Source organism: Octopus bimaculoides, chromosome 7 (assembly GCF_046866305.1).
Source record: "Octopus bimaculoides isolate indiv1 chromosome 7, ASM4686630v1, whole genome shotgun sequence".
NCBI classification, from domain to species: Eukaryota; Metazoa; Mollusca; class Cephalopoda; order Octopoda; family Octopodidae; genus Octopus; species Octopus bimaculoides.
In genome coordinates, this window is record NC_142934.1 from 2,550,328 (window position 1) to 2,577,242 (window position 26,915).

The window sequence follows — 26,915 nt, forward strand, 5'->3', positions numbered from 1 at the left end:
TCAAGCAGGGCCATCTACCTGAAGGGATTTGTGCTTTGTCTGCCTTCCTATTTACTAAGACTTTGGTTTTCGCTAGATTAATTCTAAGGCCCTTTATGTTAAATCATTAGACATTATGTATGTCACTCACAAAACTTCTAATGAATCAAGCCCTAAGACCTGAGATCCTAACAGCAACTCACAGACTATCTATGTCTAGGAGGTTGTTTGATCACACTATAAACAGCTAGACATATATATATGATTGGCAAATCAGATCTCGCCAGAAAGAAAGGAATGTCTCAATGCCACAAATGGTAAGTTACATGAGAGAACACACAGTGTGACTCTAATACAGGCTGATATTGCTCAGTGTAGATCAGCTTCAAAAGATGTCAAATGGTGTTCCACCGATGACCATTGCATTTTTTGTTAATTCATCAGGAATTCCATTGTTCAGTATTTGCTTGTTTATTCAAAGTAGCAGAGGTGGTAACGAATCTATTATTCCTAATCAGAACACGTGCATACAGAACAGATGAATGAACATCTTTGCAAAACAGAAAGAGCAAAGTTCAAATCCTGGCCCACTTTTTCTTCCATAAACGAGGTCATATGCTATGCATTATGTATTCCAGTTGCTTGCAGTCCTAGCTCTATCTCTACATAATCTTTGTTAAATGAGAACATTGATATGAGCCTGTTGTTCTCCTAACACCTGTTATCGTAGTCTCTGATAAAATATTCTCTCTATTGCTTTCCACATATAAACCTGAAATTATTATTTATTTTACACACACACACACACACACACAGAATGACTGTTCAGATCACTTGTACACTAAAACTTACCCCTCATTTTAAACATCCCGCTAAACCTGCTCATGTTTTAGACTTAAACTCATTCCTTACTTTACACAGAAATTTTGACTTTTCAAAAGATTTAAAACAATTTTAAAACAGAAAGTTAAGAGACATTAAACTGGATGATAACTAATTAAAATAATTGCTAATCAATGAAATGGTGCTTGTAAAAATCTATGTATACTTATGTGCAACAATATTTTCATAACTGGGTACAGACTGCTAAATAACAAATATCATGAAAGTTCAACCAGTTCAAACTAGAAAATAAGTCATCATCATCATTTAACATCTGTTGTCCATGCTGGCATAGGTTGGACAGTTTGACCAGGGCTGGTAAGCTGGGGGGCTGCACCAGACTCCAGTCTGATTTGGCAGGGTTTCTACAGCTGGACGCCTTTCCTAATGCCAACCACTCTGAGAGTGTAATGGATACTTTTACGTGCCACCAGTATGGTGGCATCGGTATCTGCCATGACTATGATTTCAGTTGGTTTGATGGGTCTTCTTCTCAAGCACAACATATTTGATGGGTCTTCTTCTCAAGCACAACATATTGCCAAAGGTCTTGGTCATTTGTCGTTGCCTCTGTGAGGCCCAGCACTCAGAATGTGCATTTTATGTGCCACCAGCACAGGTAATAGTTACATGAGACTGGCATCAACCACATTGCTTCTGTGAAGCCCAATGTTTGAAAGGTACGTTTTACGTGTCACTGGCACAGGTGCCAGTGACACGACACTGACAACAGCCACAACTTAGATTGCACTTGATTTGATGGGGCTTCTAAAGCATGATATGTCGCCAAAAGTCTTGGTCACTAGTTATTGCCTTCATGAGGTCCAATGTTTGAAGATCGTGCCTCACTACCTCGTCCCATGTCTTCCTGGGTCTCCCTCTTCCACTGATAGAGATCAGCACTTCTTCACACAGCTGTCCACATCCATACACTTCACACGACCTTACCAGCAAAGTCGTCTCTCTTGCACACCACATCTTGATGCCTCTTATGTGCAACTTTTCTATCAAGACGCTTACACTCTATCATACATGCACACTGACATTGCACATCCAGCAAAGCATACTGGCTTCATTTCTTACAAGCCTTTACATGTCCTTGGAGGTCACAGCCCATGTTTCACTGTCATGTAGCATGGCTGTTTGCACACAAGCATCATACAATCTGACATTCACTCTTAAGGAGAGGCCCTTTGTTACTAACAAAGGTAGGAGCTCTATGAACTTTGCCCAACCTATTCTTATTCTAGCAGCTATGCCCTCAGAACATCCTCCTTGACAACTGACTTGGTCACCTAGGTAACAGAAGCTATCAACTACCTCTAATTTTCCCAACTGACATTTGATGGAATCTATTTTCTATACCGTTTTAGTGTTAATTGTACCTGTGCACCATCCACACACAAAAACTAGTTTCCCTGTTAACTTTCCTCTAATGTTGCTGCATCTCTTATGTGTCCAAAGCTTACACTGGGTACATCTTATGGAATTTCTACCTATACCTTTCCCCCCAGATCAAGCAGGGCCATCTATTCGAGGGGGGTTGTGATTTGTCTGCTTTCCTACTTACCAAGACTTTGGTCTTTGCTAGATTAACTCAAAGGTACTTCGATTCTAGACCTTGCTTCCACACCTGGAACTTCTTCTCCAGTTCTGCTAGTGACTCAGCTGTAAGAGCCAGGTCATCAGCACAGAGCAGCTCCCACGGGCATTCCTCTCTTATTGTCAGACAGAACAAAAACAATTTTTCTTGTATATTAACAACAGAGAATATAAAAAAACAACAAAAGACATTTAACAATGAAATAACAAGTAAATTAAAATTTTAAAATAAAAACAATGTACATAAATGGAGATAATGACATAAAAAACAAAAACAAAAAACAAAAAACAAAAAATTAAAAAAGTCTATTTACACACGTCTACAATTTCGGTCAAGACAATGCATGTTTCTGGAAAAGGTTTTGGTCTTGGAAAACTGTCGTCGTATTTTGGTTTGAAGAGAGGCTGAAGAGAAAACATTTGACAACACTTCCAACACTGGTAAGGCCTTCGTTCATCTTTCTTTCTTCTAATCTTTCATTTGTTTCTTCAAGCTGCCAAACTTCTTTAACATTTATAAAACATAAAATAATACATGTGTTTGTGTGTATGTGTGTGTGTTTATATATATATATATATATATATATATATATATATATATATATATATATATATATTAATTGGCGTCTTCCAATTTGTGGATGTATTCAGTGAAACAACAACAGGAATTATTATTATATGAGGGTCAACTTTATACTACACAGGGTGAAGCAGAGAAAGAAATGGATAATAATGATAACAATAACAATAACAACAACAATAATAATAATAATAATAATAATAATAATAATAATAATAATAATAATAATAATAAAACATATACAGTTCCAAGTTATGTGGAGAAAATGTGGAAACAATGAAAGATGACTGAAAATTGTATATTGTACACACTTGTACATAGCATAGTGTGCCTGAGTGTGTTGGTATGTGTGTGTGTATGCGTGCGTGTGTATACACACACATCTTTTACCTTTTGCTTGTTTTAGTCATTGGACCATAGCCATGCTGGAGCACCACATTCAACAGTTTACTCAAACAAATTGACTGGTACTGTTCCATCGATTGCTTTTGGCAAATCACTAAGTTTCAAGGACACAACTAAACAAAATGCAAGCATACATATATATATGCATAAATACGCACACATATATTTGCATACATTTATATATATATATATACATACATACACACTCACATATATACATATATATATAAAAATATATATGTATATCCTTAAATATATATACACATACACACACATATATAAACCGACATATGTATATATACATATATATGCATACATATACATGTATAAATGCATGCATGCATACACACACACACACACACACACACACACACACACACATGTAGATTTTTAAGTGTGGTGACCAGGAGCACTGACTATTAACTCTCTAAATTTCATATTGAGATAAATATGATAAAGTTTTTGTGTAGAATTTATGGGGAACAGTTAAATCATAGAACAGCAGGTGATGATAGTAATTCTAAGTGTCCAAACTCTTGTGTTATGTGGGGCTTTGCTCATTACTACCCAGAAATTTCTCTTTCTCGTTAGCACCTGGGGTCTGGGGTGCGCTGTCATTCTCACAATTATTTTGGAATTTGGCATGCAGCTGAATCTTCACTGCATGGATGCGGAAATGAAGTCGAGATTCAAGCATGTAGCCTTTGTAGTTTCTTCTGAAAAGTAAATGTAGACCAGATTAATACACCCATACCTCATGTCCCGAAAGCAGGAGACTCAGAAAAAAAAAATCATTGAATTCTAGTAAAGATATAAAGTAAACTTTAGGCATTGATGGTCGGCTAGTTGAACGGGGTTCTGTGAACTCTTAAAGTCTTCTAATGTTTTCTCATAAATAAATTTCTTAATCCTGTTAAAAACTATAAATGTCTTAATCCTGCAGTCAGGATTAAAAACTATTGCATAGATTTGGGTGAACTTTTCTGACAGGATATAACTGTTAGGGTACATTGTGAATGTGTGTTTTTGTTTTTTTACTTGTCATGTCATTTTCACCAGCCAAAGTAAGTGGAATACTGTTAAGTTGATTAAACACAAGTATTTTGAGATTTACAAGACGTTGATTCCCTAATGACATCGTTAGTAAATAAATATTGATATTTAAATTTTAATAAATAATATCAATGAATTCTGCTATTAACCTTGAAAATTGAAGGAAGTCAAAATCCAAAGACATTTACTTGATAAAATGCAAAAAATAAACACACATGGTACAAACAGGGAGTCTTTTGACAGGAAGTTAAACTTTGTTTCTCACACAGAAGAATGTTTTTGACCCTCAAACAACAACACTATTTGAAATGCAGTTTTGCACAGTTTGTTGGTGATAAAGGAGATTTACAGGTCATTGTTGATGGATTAACACAGGTTAAGATGGGTTAATGTAGGCTTATTAGTTAATGTAATTTTGTAACAAGGTCGCACATTTTGTCAGGATAGAGTGGATTAAATCAACACAAGGTACTGGATTAATTCAATCCACTTTATGATAATGGTGATAGTGATGACAATGATGAAGATGATGATGATATACTCTCCAGGGGGATTTGAACTCAGAATGTAAATGACATAACCAAGCTATTCTGGCAAATTGCAGCCACTGGGGTAAAATTAATGGTATAAAAACTTAATCTATAAATAGACATAATTAGACATCTGGAAGACATCTATAAAACAAATGTTAGATACCAGTTGGACATCTGGAGACTTATGTTAGACACCAGGTAGCTTTCAGACATCTGGTAGACAACAATTAAGAGGAGATGCCAGAGCATATTGCCAATGTAACATAGCCAAGAAGGTAAATAAGAGAGAGAAGACCCAGGGCTGAGTGAGGGAAGACCCAGGGCTGAGTGAGAGAAGACCCAGGGCTGAGTGAGAGAAGACCCAGAGCTGAGTGAGAGAAGGCTACAAGAGTTTAGTCCTTCCCCTTCTCACTGAAGCATCATGATTGGGAAGAGCAAAGAAAGAGGTGTAGCGGGTGGGAGATGTAGGGTGGATGGGATAGTAGAACCAAAAAAAAAAGGATGAGAGAGTGTAAGAGAGGTTTTGGGGAGAATGGTAGATTCAGTATGTAACAATGAAATGCTTTCCTCTCAGACACAGGTAGCAGGTTGAGTAGAGGAGACGAGTGGGTCCAGTGGGGAAGTATGATGGGATAGCATTGGGAGTAGGCAGAGTATACATTACTCCACTGTTTTAAGGATCATTTTAACCAGAATGTGTAGCAGGCAGGGTCTTCCATAGCACCAATCAACATAGTCCTCAATCATGTCACTTAAGGAGTTCAGTCTAGAAGGAGGTGGGGCTCATGACCTTCAAAAAATTGCTTGATTGAGACGGTTGTCATTTCTGTTGAACACAAGTAAACAGTTGCAAGAAAGAACACAGAGATGCTTCAATTACTTCAATCCTGCCCACTCCCTCCCCACCACCCAGTCCAAACCTTTCTATCACTTCACCTATTCTCACAAACTACAATGTCCCTCGAGAGCATGTCCCATCTCTCTCATGCCATTCCCTTCATTTTACTCCCTAATTCATTCAGCTCCCTATCTATACCTGTCCCTCTATACCTTTGATTTCTCAACTGGCACAAAACCACACCCTCCTTAATACTCTCCCATGCACCCATCCATTCAAGGGGCTTATGTCTGGCAAGGCACCTGCTCAGTCTGTAGGTGATGGTGGTACATAAAAGACATTGGTGCCGCAGCCAAGAAAAGAAACACTAGTGCTGGTACCATGTAAAAAGCAGTGGTGTTGGTGCCACATATAAAGTACCCATTACACTCTGTAAAGTGGTTGGCATTAGAGAGGGCCTTCAACTGTAGAAGCCATGTCAGAACAGACAATGAAACCTGTCGAACCGTCCAACCCATGCCAGCATGGAAAATAAATGTTAAATGATGATGATGATGCTGTTGTAGGAAAGAGGAGTGTGTGTAAAGCAGAGGGAACGGAGTTGGAGGATGCAATATGGGTAACAAGTGGAAGAATGAGGGGTTGGATGCTCTGAGGAGCTGTAGTAAGAACAGGGAGGAGGTAGCATGGCTGTAGGCCAGAGAATGTTGATAGATGACTTCCTGGAGTTTGTCTGTGTGTAGGAAATTAGTGATGTACTTACTTGGCTTTTTGTATATAATTCTGGACATCAGTTGGCTTCTGAAGAAGCAGGTACATCAGTGACAGCTCTAGGTGAGCATAAGGGACCAGATAAGTATCAATCTTTATCTTCTTTTCACTGTAACAGATGAAATTATGACGATAGTAAAGAAGACAATGATAATTCAAGTGTTAATGGATGCATATATATATATATATATATATAAAATCAATCAAGCCCCACACACACACACACACACACGCACACACTGAACATGTAGTAATCAGTTCACTAATCAGATGTATGTAATTACTGATTTTATGGAAGCAATACACCATACAAGTGGAAAAGTCACATCACAGATTAGATATGAATATTTCTACAAAACTCCTGAAACAGTTCATATACTGTAGTTATATCCTCCTCATCATTTTTAGATTCGATCCACTTTCCGTGCTAGCATGTGTTATATGAATCCTCATAATCCCAAGTCAATTTATATTTGGTGCCACTGCCCTCATAGATAAGGCAGTGGTCCCACGTGTTGCATTTATGACTAGGTTCCTACAGATACATTAATGGGTGTAGTAGATATATTTTAAAGTAGCATCAACACCAGAGAGATTGTAAAGTTCTCAGCAAGACTGACCCAAAGTGGTTTCTCAATTCTAGGGTAGGAGACTGAGTGAAGAAAAAAAAAAAGAAAACAAAGAATAAGAATTAAAATAATAAACACAACCTCTGCAGCCACCACCACTACCCCTCCACACACACACAATGCCACCACCACACAACACTAACAACAGTAATCCCAAAATAATCACTGGTACTTACTATCCAATAACCTCCAGGAAACATTGCTCAGCTTGGAAATATTGTCCTCGGTATTTGAGACAAACTCCCTTCAGCAAAAGAGCTAAACTGTAATCATCATGGTAATTAGGATAAGCATCTGAAAGGCAAAGAAATATTTGTAAATAACAGGTGAAGACTTCACTGACATTTCTCACTGTACTTCACAGCTCTGCCTCACAGCTCTGCTAGGAGATCCCTAAAGGATCTTAACGACTATGTGAGGTCCTGCTACAAAGTCCTAACTTCTATGATGTCCTAATTGCTATGTATTCTATATTTTCTATTTATTGCATCAGCTATTTTCAAGGGAAATTTCCCCCTTCCGGTTTCCAATCAGCAGAAATGCTCTGCAATATAAATAACTGGATTATATTATCCCAACTGACCTGCATGCGTGCGCACACACAAACACACACACACACCACCACCGCCACTTATTATCTGGCTTGGAAACAGGTATAGATTGGTAACATGGGGGGGGGGGGCATCTGGCAGTAGAAAATCTGTCTTAATAAACTTCATCCAACCTATGCAAGCTTGGAAAATTGGAGATGAAAGTGATGATGATGATGACAATAAGGCTGTACATTTGGGAGCAAGAAACAATCATTTAAATAGGTCCCGCTTATATGACTGGTATTTACCTTATCAATGCCAGGAGGATGAAAGGCAGTGATTTTACTAAACAGCGTAAGGTATTCACCAGCCACGTAAAAGCACCCATTTATATTCTCAGAGTGGTTGCCATTAGGAAGGGCATCCAGTAGTAGAAACCGTGTCAAATCAGACTGGAGTCTGGTGCAGCCCCTCAGCTTACCAGCCCTGGTCAAACCGTCATGATGGATCAAAGGTCATGATGTTTTTCGGGATTACAAAGGAGGTAATGAAGGCGGTTTTTTTGCGAAAAAAAAGGTAAAAAAGTATGATTATTTCGTGGATATTGAGATTTGTATTAATAAATCACCTTTGATTTTTTTGTTAAAATTCCGGCAACGAGGTTTAACTGTAGATTTCTATGCCCCACCCCATCCCATCATATAGTTCGTGAATTTAGAGGGTTTAGATTTGTGATACTATCCCTTTATTTCCCATTGTAGATGGGTAGAGTTGCTATCTTACTATAATGGGCGGTTATGTCCGTCTGTCTGCTCGTCTCTTTGTCTGTTCGCTCTTCATGGTCAGACAGCTGGACCCAATAGTTTTTTCGGGATTACAAAGATGGTCAACAGGAAAGGTGATAGCATTAAAAAATCAGAAAGTATGATTATTTCGTGGATATAGATTTTTGAATTGATAAACCCCCTTCACATTTTCAATATATCCTTCCCAAATGCTGAGGCAATGTGGCTGATGCCAGTGTTGCATAACTAGCACCTGTGCTGGTGGCATGTAAAAAGTACCTTTTCAGCACTGGGCCTCATGGAGTCAATGACAAATGACCAAAGCTATTGGCAATATACTGTTCTTGAGAAGGAAGATCTATCAAGACAGAGCTTCATCACTTCCTGAACTTCTTCCACTGCTGTCTGTCTCTGGCCAGTCTTGGTCATGTAGATGCCAGGTAACAAGGTGAAATCATCTCACCATCTTGTCTTTGGTTAGCCTCTTCATCTTTTAATTTTCATGTATCCCTTTACATGTAAATAGTAACATAGCAATTTGATCAATAGAGATCAATATAGTAGGTATCATACTGAAATCAGTGCTCGGATCAATATGACTAACTACAAAATATAAAAAGGTATTTCTCCAATAATGGATCGAGTTGAAGAACTGAAAGCAGAACAAAAGACTACATTACCAGGATTCGATGTGATGGTATTGATGGTAGACTCAACCATTTCCATAAACGGGGCCAGCAAATGCTCTTTCTTTCCAATTATTGTAAAGCCATTCCATACATAAAGAAGTTCCTGCAACAAAAAACAGCAATGACTTGGAATGTTTTGAATTGTTGTTATTGTTTGTGTTATTGTTATTGTTGCTATTAGCATGTATTCTTACCACCATTTATTAACATAGACTATCATCACGATATATTGATGTATATTATCATCATCAAGTATTAGCATATATTAACATATATTATCATACATTATCAATCTCTTACAACATCTACTTGTCTCATCTGTGAAGTATTACTCGTCACCCTCTTCAAACCTGCAATTACATTTCTGTGAAGTTTCCCCTTTATCAGCCCCCAATAAACCTTGCCACACTCACACCCCTAATCATGTTTTACTCACAAACACTTTCACTCCTCAGTACAGCTTTATTCATTAACAGTCAATCTTCACTTACAGTCATTCATTAAAAGTGTAGATCAAAATACCTTGTGGTGTTTGTTTTCAATTAAAATCACTCCTAAAAAGAAATTTACCTTTTGTCCTTTTGGAGTTGATAAATAAAGTACCAGTGTGGTGAGGTGCAGCTGGGGTTTATCAGTGGCATTTGGGTCCAGTTGTTTGCATTCTGATTTCAAACTCCACCATGGCCTATTTGGGTAATAGACATAACTTATCCCCCAATTTAAACCCACCACCACCACCACCACCACCACAATTCCTAGGAGCTAGGCTGACTTTAGTGGAGTTCATTCTGTTGAGGTCGGGTCTCTAGTTTAAAGTTATCTCCCCCCCTCCACCCACCAGTCACTGAGATCCTGCAAACAGTCATGGGTCCTACCTTCCCTCTTTGAGTGGTAAACAAAGAAAATAAGCATTCCAGTTATCAATTCATTGGGTAACTAAATCCCTCTTTTTGCCAGTGTAATCTTGTTATTCCTTTACTCTTGTTGCTCTTGTAATCTTACTGCCCCAGTATAATGTTGTCCCCATTATACTGTTGCCCCTGTAGTCGTGTTACCCTAGTAATCTTGTCCTTTTCTTAAAACACTATCCATAACTATTTCCCATAAAACCCTTTAGTCTACTATCCTCACGGACGTGCATTCTTATAGCCAAAATTCCATAATTAGCACAAACGACCAGTTCTAACGATTTAATAAATAAAAAAAAAACCCTTTATGTCACACACAAATCTTCAGTAAAGCTTGAGGTTGTTCTTGTCTCTGGGAGCTAATTCCTTCAGCCAAATATTAATGTACAGAAAGCAATAAAAGCAGCTGTTAAACCAATTAATCTATTAATTAAACGAACATGACACAAATGCTAATCTTACGGTTTCCATAATCACATTACTAATGAAACAACAGCTGTTAATCCTATTGTCTAATTAAGCTAATTAATAATGACACATGCAATTAAGACATCTCTACCACTTACCAATCCAGGCAACGTCAACTTGCCGCCTTGACTAAAGAATCTGTTGGCTTTACAAACAGCAAACTTTTCAATGGGGAGGGACTTGCCAGCAATCCTCTGCTTCAGTTTAGGGACCTCCCTGCAAAGTAACAATCACACATATATATGAGTGGTTGGCGTTAGGAAGGGCATCTAGCTGTAGAAACTCTGCCAAATCAGACTGGAGCCTGGTGTTGCCATCCGGTTTCACCAGTCCTCAGTCAAATTGTCCAACCCATGCTAGCATGGAAAGCGGACGTTAAACGATGATGAGGATGATGATGATATATATACAAATATATATATATATATATATATATATATATATATATACAAATATATATATATATATATATATATATATATATATATATATATATATATATATAGTGTATGATTAATTCATGGAATGAAGTTCTACAAATCCAATTATATTTGTCAAAAATGGAGGAGATAAGATGTTAAAAAGTTGTAAGGAGTTTATTAATGCATACAATCATTTTAGACATAGATATAAGTTCATTTTAGAATTTGTAAATGTCAAAGAACTCATCAGGGCAGAGAAAAAAAACAATAATAGGAACTTTAAAAAAAAGAGCAGAGAAGTTGGATCTCTGAGTTTCATGTTTATCTGTTCCTGTCTATGTGTGATAGTGATGGGGGTCGTGTGAATTATTAAACCACAACTAATGGATGAATGGTTAGGGGATGATATAAATATAGGGATATCAATAACTTTCTCACTCTATAGATTAGTTAAGATATGCTAATTAAATCTCTCTATATATAGCATAGGGTGAGTTAGTTAGAGAAATGTCCAATGTGAAAACGTTACCTAATTAAGTTAAATCTAACGGTTGAAAACAATACTTAGTATTTTTTAAAAATCAGAAACAGATGAAGAAAGTTTGGCATAAAAAAAATTACGTTTGTAAATCTGATACTAGAAAGTTAATGTAGTCATTTATGAATAAATAGAGGGGGATGAGGAGATATTAAAAAAGAATGAAGTGGATGTGTATTAAGGACTCTTGTTTACTCAAGATCCGTATTAAGGTAAGATGGAAGCATTATAAAGGAGAAAATGGGGGAAAGTGGTAAGTACGACGCTTGAGGTTGTATTGTACTAACGAAGTCTACTGTTAAGAAGAGAAATGAAAGAACATTTTAGAAAGAGAAATATAGAAGCAATAAGGTAGTAAATTAGAGGGGGGGGGGTGAAAAGGAAAGGAAATTACAGTAGTGTAGGGGAGATAAATAAGGAAATATAATAATCCAGTATGGGACGTAGTGGGAGAGGGGAATGGTAAAAGTAAAAGAGAGATTAATGATAAAGGCATTGAATGTGTTGGGTAATGTTATTCAAAAGGAATATTTTCTATATATATATAAAAAGTCATGTCAAAAGTATTATTCTTGCTAAGTATTAGGTGAGAACGATAGGGTTTGGCTATATATGATCGTAATGAATAAAATTACACGTTATATAAGTTCAGTGCATGTATATTATATATATATATATATATATATATATATATATATATATATATATATATATATATATATATATATATATATATAAAATATATATATATATATATAAATAATACAGAATGGGACAAGAATGCAAAGCATCCAGACAGACGATACAAAGAAAACACGGACGGGTCATTCGGAGTTTTCTTTCCTAAGTCGAGATCCAGATTATCTTTGCAATTTCAGCTGGTTATACTCGATATTGCTCCAATCTGGCCAGCCCCAAGGAAGAACTAAGCTAAGAGCATTAGATTCCTTGGAAGAAAGCAGCAAATGTATACAAAAACAAGGATGGGAAAAAACGAACAATGTTACACAAATACAATCTAATGATGGATGCATCTGGAAGAGGTACCCAAGGATTCTCCCCTGCATGGTCCACCTTGGAATAGTGGATAGATATAGATGGTGGAATGAATGGATAATGTATACAATTATATATGAGGTTCAAGCATGGCTGCAAGATAAGAAGGTTACTTTTCAACCACATGTTTCTTGGTTCAATCCCACTGCATAACACCTGGTGCAAGTGTCTTCCACTTCAACTATAGCCCTGGGTCTGGGTCAACCAAAGCCTTATAAGTGGATTTGGTAAGTGGAAACTGAAAGAAGCATGTTGTATGTATGTGTACATATATATTAGTTCAGTAAAACAAAAATGAAAGTACAATTTAATACATAACACATGTGTGTGAGTGCATATATTTATATATATATTTACACACACACACACACATACATATATATAAAAATTTATAAAACACGAAAATGGAAAGAACGGTCTTTAATCACACATAGCAAATCCCCATCGTCATCGTTAATGTGCATTTTCCATGCTGGCACACTTATTGTTGTGAATTGTGATTAAAATCTGTTCATTCCATCTTCTTGTTTTATAAATTTTCATATGAATTCTGCCTACACTAATGGATTTCCACATGCACAGTATATCAGGTAAAAGGAGTTTCTTCTGCACAATGGCATATGGTAGCCAATAACCATAGAAGAGCTTTGAAATGGACATCATTAGGTTATTATGCACGATATTAATAAATAAATATTTGTATACTCACCCAAGTAAGTACTCGAGGTGGGTAGTGGTGTCTTCTGTTGGATTTTCACACATCATCAAGAAAGATGCCTTTTGGTAGGTGTATGTGGCCTTACTCCAGCGACTCTCCCTGCAAAGTCGTTCAGCATATTTCATGGCAATCAGCCAGTCATTCTTGTAGCTGGACACAGTAATGTGAGAAATGAAATAAGAATATACACGTGTAAGAGTGGCTTTGTTGTCTCACAGATATATACATGTAATATAGAAGATATGTATGATAAAAAAAGATGTGTAACATGATAGAGTGTAACATAACAGATGTGTTAACACATGTCTGATAGCTATATTTAGAGTCAGATATCATCATCGTCGTTTAACGTCCGCTTTCCATGCTAGCATGGGTTGGACGATTTGACTGAGGACTGGCAAACCAGATGGCTGCACAACGCTCCAATCTGATCTGGCAGTGGGTGCTTTTATGTGCCACCTGCACAGGAGCCAGTCCAGCGGCACTGGCAACGATCTCGCTTGAATGTCTTTTCACGTGCCACTGGCACAAGTACCAGGAAGGCGACGTTGCTTAAAAGGGGCTTATTACATGCCACTGACACGGGTGCCAGTTACATGTCACCAACAATGACCACATCTATGATTTCACTTGGCTTCACAGGTCTTTGCAAGCACAGCATATCACCAAATGTCTTGGTTGCTAGTCATTGCCTCTGTGAGGCCCAATGTTCGAAGGTCATGCTTCACCACCTCCTCCCATGTCTTCCTGGGTCTCCCTCTTCCACTGTTTATTTTTATGTGAGGAAGCAATGTGTGGAGTCAAAGGACCTTAGAGTTAATTTAGGAAAAAGCAAAGCCCTAGTAAGTAGGAAAGTGGAAAAATCACAAATCCCTTCAGTTAGGTGGCATTGCTCGACATGTAGAAAAGGCTTAGGTAGAGACATCATAAGGTGGATACATAAGAGGTGCAGCAATATCAGAGGAAGGTTAACTGGGAAAGTAGTCTTTGTGTGTAGCAGATGTACCTGTATAATAAACACAGAAAATAGACTCCGTCAAATGCCAAGGGGGATACCTAAAAGTAGTTGATAGTTTCTGTTACCTAGGTGACCAAGTCAGTAGCAGAGGTAGATGCTCTGAGAGCTGCTAGAAAAAGAATAAGTTGGGTAAAGTTCAGTAACAAAGGGCCTCTCCTTCAGCATGAAAGACAGATTGTATGATGCCTGTGTGCAAACAGCCATGCTACACGGCAGTGAAACATGGGGAGGCTTGAAAAAAATGAAGCCAGTATGCTTCGCTGGATGTGCAATGTCAGTGTGCATGTACGACAGAGCATAAGCATCTTGAGAGAAAAATTGTAGTGTGCAAGAGACATCAGATGTGGTGTGCAAGAGAGACAACTGCACTGTTATGGTCATGTGATGTGCATGGACAAGGACAGCTGCATAAAGAAGTGCTGATCTCTAACCATGCAGGGAACCTGTGGAAGAGGTAGACCCAGGAAGACATGGGACAAGGTGGTGAATGAAGCACGATTTTCAAAAGTTGATAACAAAAGTCTCACAAGGTGAAAGCAAGTGATTGAGACCTTTGGCAGTTTGCTTGAGAAAATTCGTCAAGTGAAATTGTAGTCATGGCAGGTGTCAGTGATACATAAAAGCATCCATGCTGGTGACACATTAAAGGCACCTGCTACACTCTTGGAATGGTTGGTGTTAGGAAGGGCATCCAGCCATAGAAACGAAACGAAACGAAACGAAAATCAGACTGGCACCTAGTACAGCTCTCCAGCTTACGTTACAATGAAACCAATTAACCCATGCCAGCATGGAAAAGCAGACATTAAGTGATGATGATGATGATATATATATACCAAATGTGTAACACAACAGACATGTAACTCAACTGGTATGTTACATAATAGCTGTGTTAGGTAGTATCTAGAATATTCTGTAACAATATCTTTGTGGCAGAACATATTGAGAAGTTACTATCGAGAGAGGCAGATGGGTTGAGAGTAGACGTACCAATGACACCACATGAGTTCCCAGTAACATAAATGGTGGAACTGTCTCCATTCTGATTGAGATTCTATGGATTCTTCAAATTTCATCACAGCCTGAAACAGTAAAAAATAAACCAAACTATTTATTCAAACATTTCTAATACTTCTCCACACATAGAGTCACACACATTTACATACACATACACATATACACATACGTACGCATGCATATCCCATAGAACAATAGACACTAACATACGCCATGACAAAAAGGATCTAAATAAAATGGTTCACCAACCTCATCAATGTTGGCCCTTACAACCTCCACACGACCAGAGAAAAATAGGAACAAGGCTCCCTGAAAATAAAGAATGAAAACAAAACATAGATTACAGAAAAGCTGCCAATAGAAAACTTTTTGTCCACTGCCAATCAGCCTTACCCACCAGAACCGAAGCCGCATACAAGAGAAACGAAATTGCACGTATAAACAACAATTGCAGCCAAGTGACCTACAAAGCCGTCAACACCAAACAGTTCCTCAGAGACTGAACCCTAAATATATATATATATATATATATATATATATATATATATATATATATATGTATGTATGTATATGTATTGTGTACATACGACAGTGTGAGTTCTGAAGACAAAAACTGAGTACAAGAGGCATCAGATGTAGTGTGCAAGAGAGAAGACTTCACTGGTATAGCCATGTGATGTGTATAGACTAGGACAGCTGCATAAAGACGTGCCAATCTCTAATTGTGGAAGAGGTAGACCCAGAGAATGATGGAATGAGGTGGTGAAATATGATCTTTAGATATTGAGTCTCGTGAAGGCAATGACAAGTGCCCGAGACTGTTGGTGATTTGCTGTGCTTGAGAGGACATGTCAAGCTTACTGAAATCATAGTCATAGCCGGTGCCAACGATATGCAAAAGGCCCCCATGCTGGTGACAAGGCACCTGTGGAGTTGTTGGTGTCAGGCCAAAGCAGACTGGAGCCTGGCACAGCTCTCTGGCTTACCAATTTCAGTCAGACTCTCTTACTCATGCCAAGATGGAAAACAGAAGCTAAATGATGATGATGATAATGTGCGTGTGTAATGAGTATACTGGGCTAAATTATCCAGGCAGGTACCATACAAGCACTCAGATAATAATAATCTGGGTTCAAGCTAACAGCATCGAATAGTAAGGAGCACCTATGATTAATTAGGATGAGCAGTCCCACCGTAATTCATCTGATGGTTAAATCCTCAGTTTGCTTCACTGGATCAGGAATCTCTACAGGAGTGTAAATCTATGACAATTCCAATGAATATGGAGACTGGTAAGTCTACAGAGCTTTTTTTTTTTTTTGTAATTTTTATTTTTACAATTAATCATAGAGCATAATTAGTTTAGATACAACTGACACGTAGATTAGATACGACTGCTAAAACAGAGACCGTATTTCTGCTGCATGAAGAATTAGAAGTTGCATCCAGCTATTTTTTGAACTCAGCACCTTTATTCAAGGTCTGTCCACAAATGTGGTTTGAAGCGAACTGAGTCTAGTTATGAGTGACTAATGTAGGTTACTATGGTTTTAGATAGAAAAAAAGAATGTGAGAGAGATTTAGAAACTTGATATGGCTGTAAGAATTTCTACATAGTGAACCACATCCCAACCTTAGGTTTGAAACTGAGAGTCCGTAGACCATGAAATATGTCAGAGTGTATTTCTCAAAGTTTGGTACAATGACCAGGTACAAAATGAGATCAAATTAAATTCTATCAGATTGAATTAGATATTTGTGATATGAGGAACTTATTTATGATGGCAATTTGAAACTTTCTCTGTGTAATTGAGTTTCTATGTCCTATATGCATTGCTATTATTTATAAAAGAAATTTTCACTTTAATATCAATTACTACTTGAAACGCAAACTAGATATTGCCCTGACATTTACCCTGTAAATACATTGCTTTCATGGAAGTATCTAAAGGTCCTCCTATGTAAGCGCAAATATCTTAAGGCCTTGTTCTGGTCTATTGTTAAGCAACTGGATGAGAAAATCTGGAAAATTTCCTCTCTGCACAAATCGTGTCTTTTGTCCTCCTGTGATATAAGGTGCAGCTATGCTAATTTTCTTTCTCATGCTACACTAAAATTAGCATTTCTGTCTTTAAAAGACTAGACAGAGTGTTGTGTATTTTCACCCTATCCTTAAACAAATTCAAACGGTTTGCCAGTCTTGCCTTCCAGTTTGTTGAGCATACACCAATATAGAAATGGCAATTGCCTTCTGATGGAATCTTATACTAAATTTGATGGAATTTCCTTCTGATGGAATCTTATATCAGTTTACTAAATTTTTCCTCATACATTCAGCTTTTAATTTTACTTTCTCTACAACTACAAAGTTTTGTTTTTTTCCTTACTAATCCTACCCATGTTAGTGGAACAAGGATCAGACACCCTCATTGATTCTGTATCTATTGATCAACTAGCATTTACATTTTGTCTCAAGTTTCTATGCTTATTAAGTCTAGCGATTGTTATACCCAGTCGACTTTCTGTAAGAATTGTCACAGTTGTCTCCCTTCTACTGTTCCCTTTTTCAATGATGAAATGGTCACCGAACTGGAGGAAGGTCAGTGGTGGTGGTGGTGGTGGTGGTGGTGGTGCAGTGTACAGATTAGTGAAGTCTCTCTAAGGAAGACAAAACAAAAAATGATATAGTTACCTTAGGATATGTTTTAATACAAGGCTTCAGCACTTTAGCTGCATAATCCACATCACCATCGCCTAAACCTAAACAAGACAATGGGAAATAAGAACATCAGCAACAATAATAATGGCTTCAAATTTTAATACAAGGCCAGCAATTTTCGGAGACGGGGGGGATTGATTGATTACATCGAACCCACAAAGGTTAAAAGGCAAAGTTGACCTCGGTTGCATTTAAACACTCAAAGCATAAAGAACGAGAAGAAATGCCACTGAACAACGTGCCAAGGGTTCTGTCAGTTTGCTGCCTAAATCATCATCATCATCATTATTAACGTTCGTTTTCCATGCTGGCATGGGTTGGATGGTTTAACTCAAACCTGGTAAGCCAAAGAGCTGCTCTAGGTTCTGATCTGATCTGAGCAAGGTTTCTACAACTAGATGCCCTTTCTAACAGCAACCACTCCAAAAGTGTAGTGAGTGTTTTGTCCATGCCACTGGCAAAGGTGCCATTGACTGGATACTCAAATCGGCCACGACTACAATCTCACTTGGCTTGACAGGTCTACACAAGCATGGTATATTGCCAAAGGACTCAATCACCTGTCACTACCTCCATGAGGCCCAATGTTGCATAACTGTGCATTTTACATACTTTTTATACCTGCCACTGGCATGGGTGCCAGCTAGACAGCACTGGCATTGGTCACAACTATAATTTCACAAGCACAGCATATCACCCAACGTTTGAAGGGTGCTTTTAACAGGCCAGTTATGTGACACTGGCATTGGCCACGACTACAATCTCACTTGGCTTCACGTGTCTTCTCAAGCACAGCATACTGCCAAAGGTCTCGGTTACTTATCATTGCATCTGTGAGGCCCAACATTCGAAGATCATGCTTCACCACCTTGACCCATGTCTTCTGGGGGTCTACCTCTTCCACAGGTTTCCTCCACTGTTAGGGTGTGACACTTCTTCACACACCTGTCCTCATCCATGCACATTACATAACCGTATCAGCACAGTCATCTCTTTTGCACATCACACCTGATGCCTCTTATGCCCAACTTTTCTCTCAGGACGCTCACGCTCTGTCATGCATGCATTGTGGTAAAAGACCAACATAATAAAGTCTGTTTATTGATTGACTTAAGCATCTCTCATGATTCAGAATATTTTGGTAAAAGAATTTGACAAACTCAGAAAGTATAAAGATTTGCACATTGAAAGCTAAAAGAATGCAGCATCTGAAGGCAGTTACAATGAATGTAGGAGCACGAGAAATGATGAAAAGGGGAAGTGAAAATTCTTTGAGAATTCTCTCTGGTTTACCATTCAAGCAAGAAGAGCGCAAAAGGTTGTTTTAATTGGTCACATGCATTGAGAGGAGCATTGTTGCTGTGAGACTTTACCTTGCAGGTGAATAATGATTTCCTAAATAACTTTATTTGATTTTGTAAATGAACAATCTGGTGTGTTTATCTTAATGACATATCAATGTACACTGAGTTTCTTTGCTAAACACATTGGCAAGACACTCAGCAACAAAATGGAAATAAAATGGAAATAAGAAGAAAAATTCATAATAATGATGATGATGATGATGATGATGATGATGATGATGATAACAGAGAGAAGAGCGACGTGATTGTTGTTGTTGTTGTTACTTACCTAAGACAAAACTGACCACAGTATGGTAGGCCACTAAGATAATTGAACAAAGTGGACCTCTCAGGCTGGTATGAAGTTGGCTTCCTTTGTCCAGCTCAGCTAATCCTTCATTCTGTTAAGATTTCAATATGAAAGATTATGATTACTTCATCATGTGTCATTCATCAAAATAACAAGAACAAGAGGAAGAAGAAAAAGTAAGGGTGGTGGTGGGAGCAAAGTCGGGGGAAAAGAAGAAAGGAAGGAAGAAAGAAAAAAGCTGAGAAACACACCACTAAGCTAACAAACATTCTACATTTGAACCTTGAAGTTCCCTGTTGTTTTTTTCTTCTTCTTATCTGTATCAAGGAAGAGAACGATACCTAGCCATAGGCCTAATCAACCAGTCTTAGAATGGGATAAAGGGTTAGTTTGACTGAATACAGGATGGTGGCTGGAAGGAGAACACAAATCTGGGCTGAGGAGGAGGAAGAAAAAGTGATTCTTTGTTTTGCGTAAAGGAATGGGTTTAAGGTTTCATGGCTACAAGTTTCGGTGCAGACGCTGACCTGTAAGTAATTTTTGTTTCCTTCAAGTAAACTTTCTTCAGTTGGCAGAGTTGTAAGCTGTGAGCTGTCCTGTACAAATACATCCCATATGATTACAAATGAGAACTGCTCTTAATTGTCCTGTAAAATATGTCCCACACAATTAACAGAACCTTAATAGTCCTATATAAAAACAGATGGAAAAGTTGATTTGCTACATTTATATAAATATATAAGAATGTAAACTAAACATTTTTGAAATGATTTAAATTACAACTGCAATGATGAGACAAAATGTTGAAACATGTCTAGTTGTCACAGATCACAATCACTCCTCACTGCATGCCCACGTTCTAAGTTTTAATTAAATTTATCTAATTTCACTATAAAGATCATCACTCCAGTTTTTCTGGAGTTTTTTGCCAGAATTAATCATTATGCTAATGATGTCTTGTTATTTTGAATGTAATTTTAATTAAAATTTCTTGGTTCATTGCATTAACCATGTTAAGAATAACTTCAGTATTTTTTGAATAACCAAGAAGTAACAAGCATTCTTAAGATCATCAGGACATGTAGTTTATATTGGGGCAGGTGAGGGTAGGTGCAGGTGTAGCTGGGTGGTTAAGAAGTTTGCTTCCTAGCCACATGGCTTCTGGTTCACTCTCACTGCATGGCACCTTGGGCAATTGTCTTTTACAACAAAAGCCTTGTGAGTGGATTTGGTAGATGGAAACTGAAAGAAGCTCGTTGTGTGTGTGTGTGTGTGTGTGTGTGTCTCTTGGTTGTGGCATCATGTGACAGGTGTAAAGGAGTGTCACTGTCATACAAGCAGTGTTATTTATCTTTGCTTTACGGAGAACATGTCTGGCAATGGAGGAACATTAACTTGTTTGGAAACAGGTGAGTGTTGGCAATATGAAGGGCATCTGACCATAGAAAGTCTGCCTGAGATTTACTTCATCCAACCTATCAAATATGGGAAATGGACATCAATATCATATTGATGATTGGCTGATAATTACCAGGGAACTGCAATCTAATTTTACTGCAATTTCAAATCAGTAAAATTAATTACATTTTTTCAAGCCTTCTATGTAAAAAGGAACAGAATTGGGCAAAGAAGGCAGCCTTACTGAAGTTTATATATATATATATAATCATGGACTCTCCCATCATTAGACAACATATGAGGGTTTGGCAAGAAATTGCTGAACAACCACACAAATGATTTGTTTCTATCGTGGATCAAATGTTTGTGTAGACATAAGCTCACTCCTTCCATCAAATCAACATTACCTGTACAGGTGCACCATGTGCCACATGGCAGACGAGGAAATGATCGCAGAACAATGTGAAATGAAGTACTTTGCTGAAGAACACAATGCGATGCTCATTCTGGGAACTGAACCTATGAGCTCGCAATCATGAGTGCAATACCCTCACCAATAAACCATGTGTCTTCTCTCTCACACACACACACACACACACATGCGCATATACACATCATCATCGAAATCATCATCATCATCATTATCATAATCATCGTCAACATTTTATGTCTGTTTTCAATGCTGGATTGTTTGGCAGGAGTCGGCAGGTGAGAGAACTGCACTAGGTGCCATTTCTCTGCTTTGGCATGACTTCTACACAGCTGGATGCCCTTTCTAATATGCCAACCACTTTCCAGAGTGTGGACTGGGTGCTTTTTATCAACACAAGTCCTCTTTATGTGGCACCAACATGGGTGCTTTTTATGTGGCACTAGGACCCACAGGGTCACCAAATAGTTAGCAAGACAAAGACGTCTCAGCTGATAGAAGGAGTGGAACCCAGAGAGGTAGCCATGTGCAAGGTGGGAGACTGGGGTATGATAAAGGGGCAGGGAAGAGTTATTTTACTACAGAGAAGATACTTGGCTATCCCAGTAGGACGCAGAGGGAAGTGGGAGAGAGAGAGAGAGAAAAACAGGGAACAGTGAGAGGGGAGTGTAATTAGCACAGTGAGAATAAAAGTGATGTACCATAACACTGTAAGGGGAGATATTTAGAGATAGCAAGTTATGTTGAGAGGGAACTGGACGGGCCTGTAGTGGGTGAGTTTTGTGAGCTTTGTCAGCGAACAGAATTATGTGTGTGTGAGGGGACAGGCATGGGGGTGGGGGCCAAAAAAGAGATTCCAGTATGAATGAAGGACCATGATTTTACTCAGCTCAATGTGTCTTCCTAAGCACAGTAAATCACCAGAGATCTTGGTCTCTTGTAATTTCTTGTCTGTGATCTTCATTTCTAATCTTCTGTGAAAACATGTCTAGTCATGGGGGGAATATAATCTTGGAAACAGGTGAGGGTTGGCAACAGGAAAGGCATCCAGCTGTAGAAAGTCTATGTCAATTAATTATGTCTAACCCATGCAAGCATGGAAAAGTGGACTCTAGGACAATGATGATGATGAAAAACAAGAGAAATGACCTTTATACATTACCTTGTAGCCAGTGAATCCAACAAACTCAAGTAAACGTAAAACCTTCCCTGGTAACATGGATATCATCTGGAAATAGAGAGAAAAACAGGGATAACTCCTATACAGATTGAATACAGCCACTACAGCTATTGTTTTCTGTCTTGTCCACAACACAACCTCTTTCACTATGGCCATGAAACAGATGAATACTGTCTAGCAGCCTTCCCTACCAAAAGAAGGGAATGGGGGGCAGGATTATTAGATTGGACAATTCAGCCAATAGCCAGATCTTCCTTACCTCCATCCCAACCATGACTTCTAAAATGAAAAGACATGTAGCTTTCTACAGTAAAAAAAACCTGTTCCACTCCAGTCTTTACTCTCATACTTTAACCAGTTATCTTCTAGCATAAAGCCACCTTTCTCAAGGTTCATAGTCTTGCAAACTGCATGGTAACCTCACTAGTGTTGGTGCCACATAAAAAGCACCAAGTGCATGCTGCAAAGTGGTTGGCATTAAGAAAGGGCATCCAGCTGTAAAAATAGTGCCAAAGGAGAGAGGAGTATGGTATAGTTCTTGGACATGTTGGATCCTATCAAACCATCCAACCCATGCCAGACTAGAACAGGCATGCTAAATGGTGATGATGATGATGTAAAAACCAGAAAAGGAAGAAAGATGAAGAGAAAACAGATTCCCACCAAGCAAAGAACTGCAACAAAAACTCCAAGCAAAATCTCAAAGAATATGAAAATTTTACAAGAAAAATAAGCTGTTCACATCCAATGCGAAAACATTCTACAGAGAAATAGCGAAGGAGAAAATAACCTTTGAGGACCCCCACCCCTGCCATGAAAGAAATTGAAAACTTCTGGAAAAATATCTGGAACCATGAAAAAACTTACAATGAAAATGCAGACTGGATTAGACAGACAGAAGGATCCTAGCAAAACTTACCAGAACAAGCATGGGAAGACATCACAATAGCAGACGTAAGGATGACACTCACGAAGGCTCATAAGTGGAAATCTCCTGGTAATGGTAGGTTGCCAAATTTCTTGCTTGCCTCGCTCCCATGCGCACATGAAAAGTTAGTTCAGTTATTCAATGAAATTATGAGAGATCCTATGAAAACAAGAGGTATTACTTACCTACTCCCGAAGAATAATGAAACTAAATTTCCCCCCAAAACTATCGGCCCATAAGATATTTATCTACCACATATAAAACTTTAACATCCATCCCCAAGAAGAAAACATACAAATTTATGGAACAGAACGATATTTTCCCCACTGAACAAAAAAAGGGTACCAACGAGGCTCATATGGATGCAAAGACCAACTCTTAATTGATCGTGTGATTCTTGAGAACTATCGTAACAAACGCAAAAATCTCAGTTCTGTATGGATTGATTATGAAAAGGCCTTTGACAGCATGTTACATTCATGGATCTTGAAATTGATGGATATCTTCAAAATTTCTCTCTTTCTCCTATTCATTTTATTTATTGAGCAACCTTTCATAGTGGCATCTCCAAACTTCTCTCTTTGCAGCCTCGTTTAGTGCAAGTGAACCATCATCCATGCAGACACATTTCTCTCCTATGACATCACGATCCTCTCTCACACACTGTCTTGCAACATGAAATACCTCAAGTCTTTGGTCCTCACGGCACAGAACATTGGCAAATTCTTTCTTATCTGCTTCCTCTCTGGCTAAATAAATCTGTCTCCTAGCTTCCCTTCTGGCAGTCTAATACAATTCCCTGCTACCACCATTCTTCCAATCCTTCCAAGCCTGTTTCTTTTCTCTAATAGCCCTGTCAACAACATTGTTCCACCACCATGTTATTTTGGGTCGAGAGGGGACTTTGCACCATCCACAGATCTGGTCAGTGGCCCTCAAGCATTGAGTGTGCGTATATGTGTATGTGCATGCTTGTTACAGTCTCCTTGTCTTGACATCATGTGATAATTGTAAATTCATTTCCAATGTTCTTCAAAAGCATGTCTAGCCATGGGGAAATATCACCTAGCTTTGAAACCGGTGTAGATTGTCAACAGGAAGATTATCTGCCCCAATAAAAATGCTGTCCAACTCCAGCAAACAAGTAGACATTGAAACGATGATGATGATGATGATGAATAACATACCAAATTGAATGATCCAATTCCCATACAGACTCCACTCTCAAAATGAGCTCTATGATTATCATTGGCGCTGTTTCTTTGTTGAAGCATCTTGCTGCAGTCTCTGTAAAAGACAAAATCACAAGAAATAATAGAACCAACAAAGAGGTCTATGAAATAGAATGAACCTACATACATTACTGGTATTAGATTTTTAAGTTCCATGGAGATACAAGACAAACATTATCTTTGGTGAGATTTGAACTTAGAACCAAGAAACCAATCAGTGAGAAAACACAAAGTCATCTGCTCATCTCCCGAATTCCTCTGCAAACCAAACTGACAATAAGATTGCTCAATCTGCTAGAAATAGCAACTAAATTTATTTCAAAGTATACTGTTACTTCTTTAAAGAGAACACATTAGATTTTGTAGTCCAAGATGCATTAAAGTCTGAATAAGGACAGTTCTCATCTATCCTAGGAAATTCTAATAAACACATTTTGTTTGTCTGCTAGAGAGCAGAATATTTGGGGCTGATTTCATAAACTTGGCAATCTACTGAACACTTGTGCTTCTTATGTTTTATTTATAACAGGATCTGTTCATACTATAGCTGTTGTTGTTGTTGTTGTTGTTATTAAAGTGAAGAGCTGGCTGAATCATTAACATACTGAGCAAAATGCTTAGTGGTATTTTTGCCGTTTACATTCTGAGTTCAAATTCCACTGAAGTCAACTTTGCCTCTCATCCATTTGAGGTCAATATAAAAAGTACCATTTGAGCACAGGGGGTTGGTGTAATCAACTTGACACCACACTCAAAATTTCAGGCCAGTAGAAAAGATTATTATTATTGTCTTTGTTGCTGTTGTTTGTATTTTTCTTGTTGATGCTATTGTTCTCATCCCTGAGTCTCTGTGGTTATCTTTCTTCCTTCTCTCCTCTCTCTTTTGTATAAATGTGAACATTGTAGGTTGGTACGAGTACCTGTATCTACCTTAATGGATGTGAAAGGGCATGGCTTTGATCTTTCTACCTTTTATTTACACCATCCTGTCACTCTGTATCCTGCCACTCAAGTGATGTTGTAGAGAATTTGAACATGAAATGAAAGATGAATAGCTAAGCTGACCCTAATGGCATTTGAACTCAGAATGCAAAGTATCAAAACAAATACAGCCAAGTACTTCTCTGGTATTTCTATACTGAGTAACTTAGCAGTATCCTTTGCATTTTCTGTCAAAACACTGATAAGGTAAAGCTTATAAGATTACGTCATTTGCAACAAACAAGTGTGTAATCCTATCAGTTGGTTTATTGAAACACATGTATGTTGCATGTTTTATAAAGTTTAAAATATGAAATGCATTTTCTACATTATATACACAGACACACACTCACATGTATACATACATATCTAAATGTATGCATGTAGTTGTGTGTGTGTGTGAGCATGCGCATACGCGCATGTCTGTTTATGCAACCTAGTGATTGAACCTTGGATATCTATATCCAAATTCCCCATGTTCATGAAATACTGTGTAGTTAAAGACCAACATCAATGATGTTTATTACAATGGTTAATGATGCAAAATTTATTAAGAAGCGGAGGTTATAAAGAATAAGGATACATACTTGTATGTTTTATAACATTCCCTGATTTTCAGGCCACCTTTCACAAAACTTATCAAGTTCTCATCTTGGACAAAAGTGAGCATTGCTCGGATTAGGAGAGCTTCAGCATAGCAAAGTTCAGCATGGCATTCCTCTGTAATGACAACAACAATAACTATTGTACAGGTGGTGGTGGTTGTGAAGGAGAGATTGATGGTAATGGTGATGGCAGTGGAGGTAGTGGTGAAGTATTGGTGGTGTTGGTAGAGGTTGCGGTGGTGGTGGTGGTGGTGGTGGTGGTGGTGACATTGTGACAATATGAATTTACTGTTTCATATTACAGGAAACAAAAGTAAATCAGGAATGGGTTAGTGGTTCATGGCATGGCAGTATGGTTGAGAAAT

The 26,915-nt window shown here is 38.1% G+C and overlaps 1 protein-coding gene across 3 annotated transcripts in view; it reads right to left on the bottom strand.

Moving 5' to 3' along the window:
• Positions 1–2,654: 2,654 nt before the first annotated feature.
• The window catches only part of LOC106872246 (tetratricopeptide repeat protein 39A), a 56,584-nt gene continuing 32,323 nt past the window's right edge, over positions 2,655–26,915 (bottom strand). For all 3 annotated transcript variants that reach the window (XM_014919164.3, XM_089354581.1, XM_014919162.3), the window contains 13 exons: positions 26,533–26,665; positions 24,920–25,019; positions 22,787–22,852; positions 19,776–19,887; positions 18,117–18,184; positions 15,674–15,733; positions 15,398–15,489; positions 13,381–13,539; positions 10,754–10,871; positions 9,271–9,382; positions 7,449–7,566; positions 6,636–6,752; positions 2,655–4,164 (listed from right to left, as the gene is read on the bottom strand). In XM_014919164.3, coding sequence (XP_014774650.1) covers positions 3,990–4,164; positions 6,636–6,752; positions 7,449–7,566; positions 9,271–9,382; positions 10,754–10,871; positions 13,381–13,539; positions 15,398–15,489; positions 15,674–15,733; positions 18,117–18,184; positions 19,776–19,887; positions 22,787–22,852; positions 24,920–25,019; positions 26,533–26,665 — 1,430 coding nt within the window. In that variant the 3' untranslated portion in view covers positions 2,655–3,989. The remainder of the gene's footprint in view (positions 4,165–6,635; positions 6,753–7,448; positions 7,567–9,270; positions 9,383–10,753; positions 10,872–13,380; positions 13,540–15,397; positions 15,490–15,673; positions 15,734–18,116; positions 18,185–19,775; positions 19,888–22,786; positions 22,853–24,919; positions 25,020–26,532; positions 26,666–26,915) is intronic.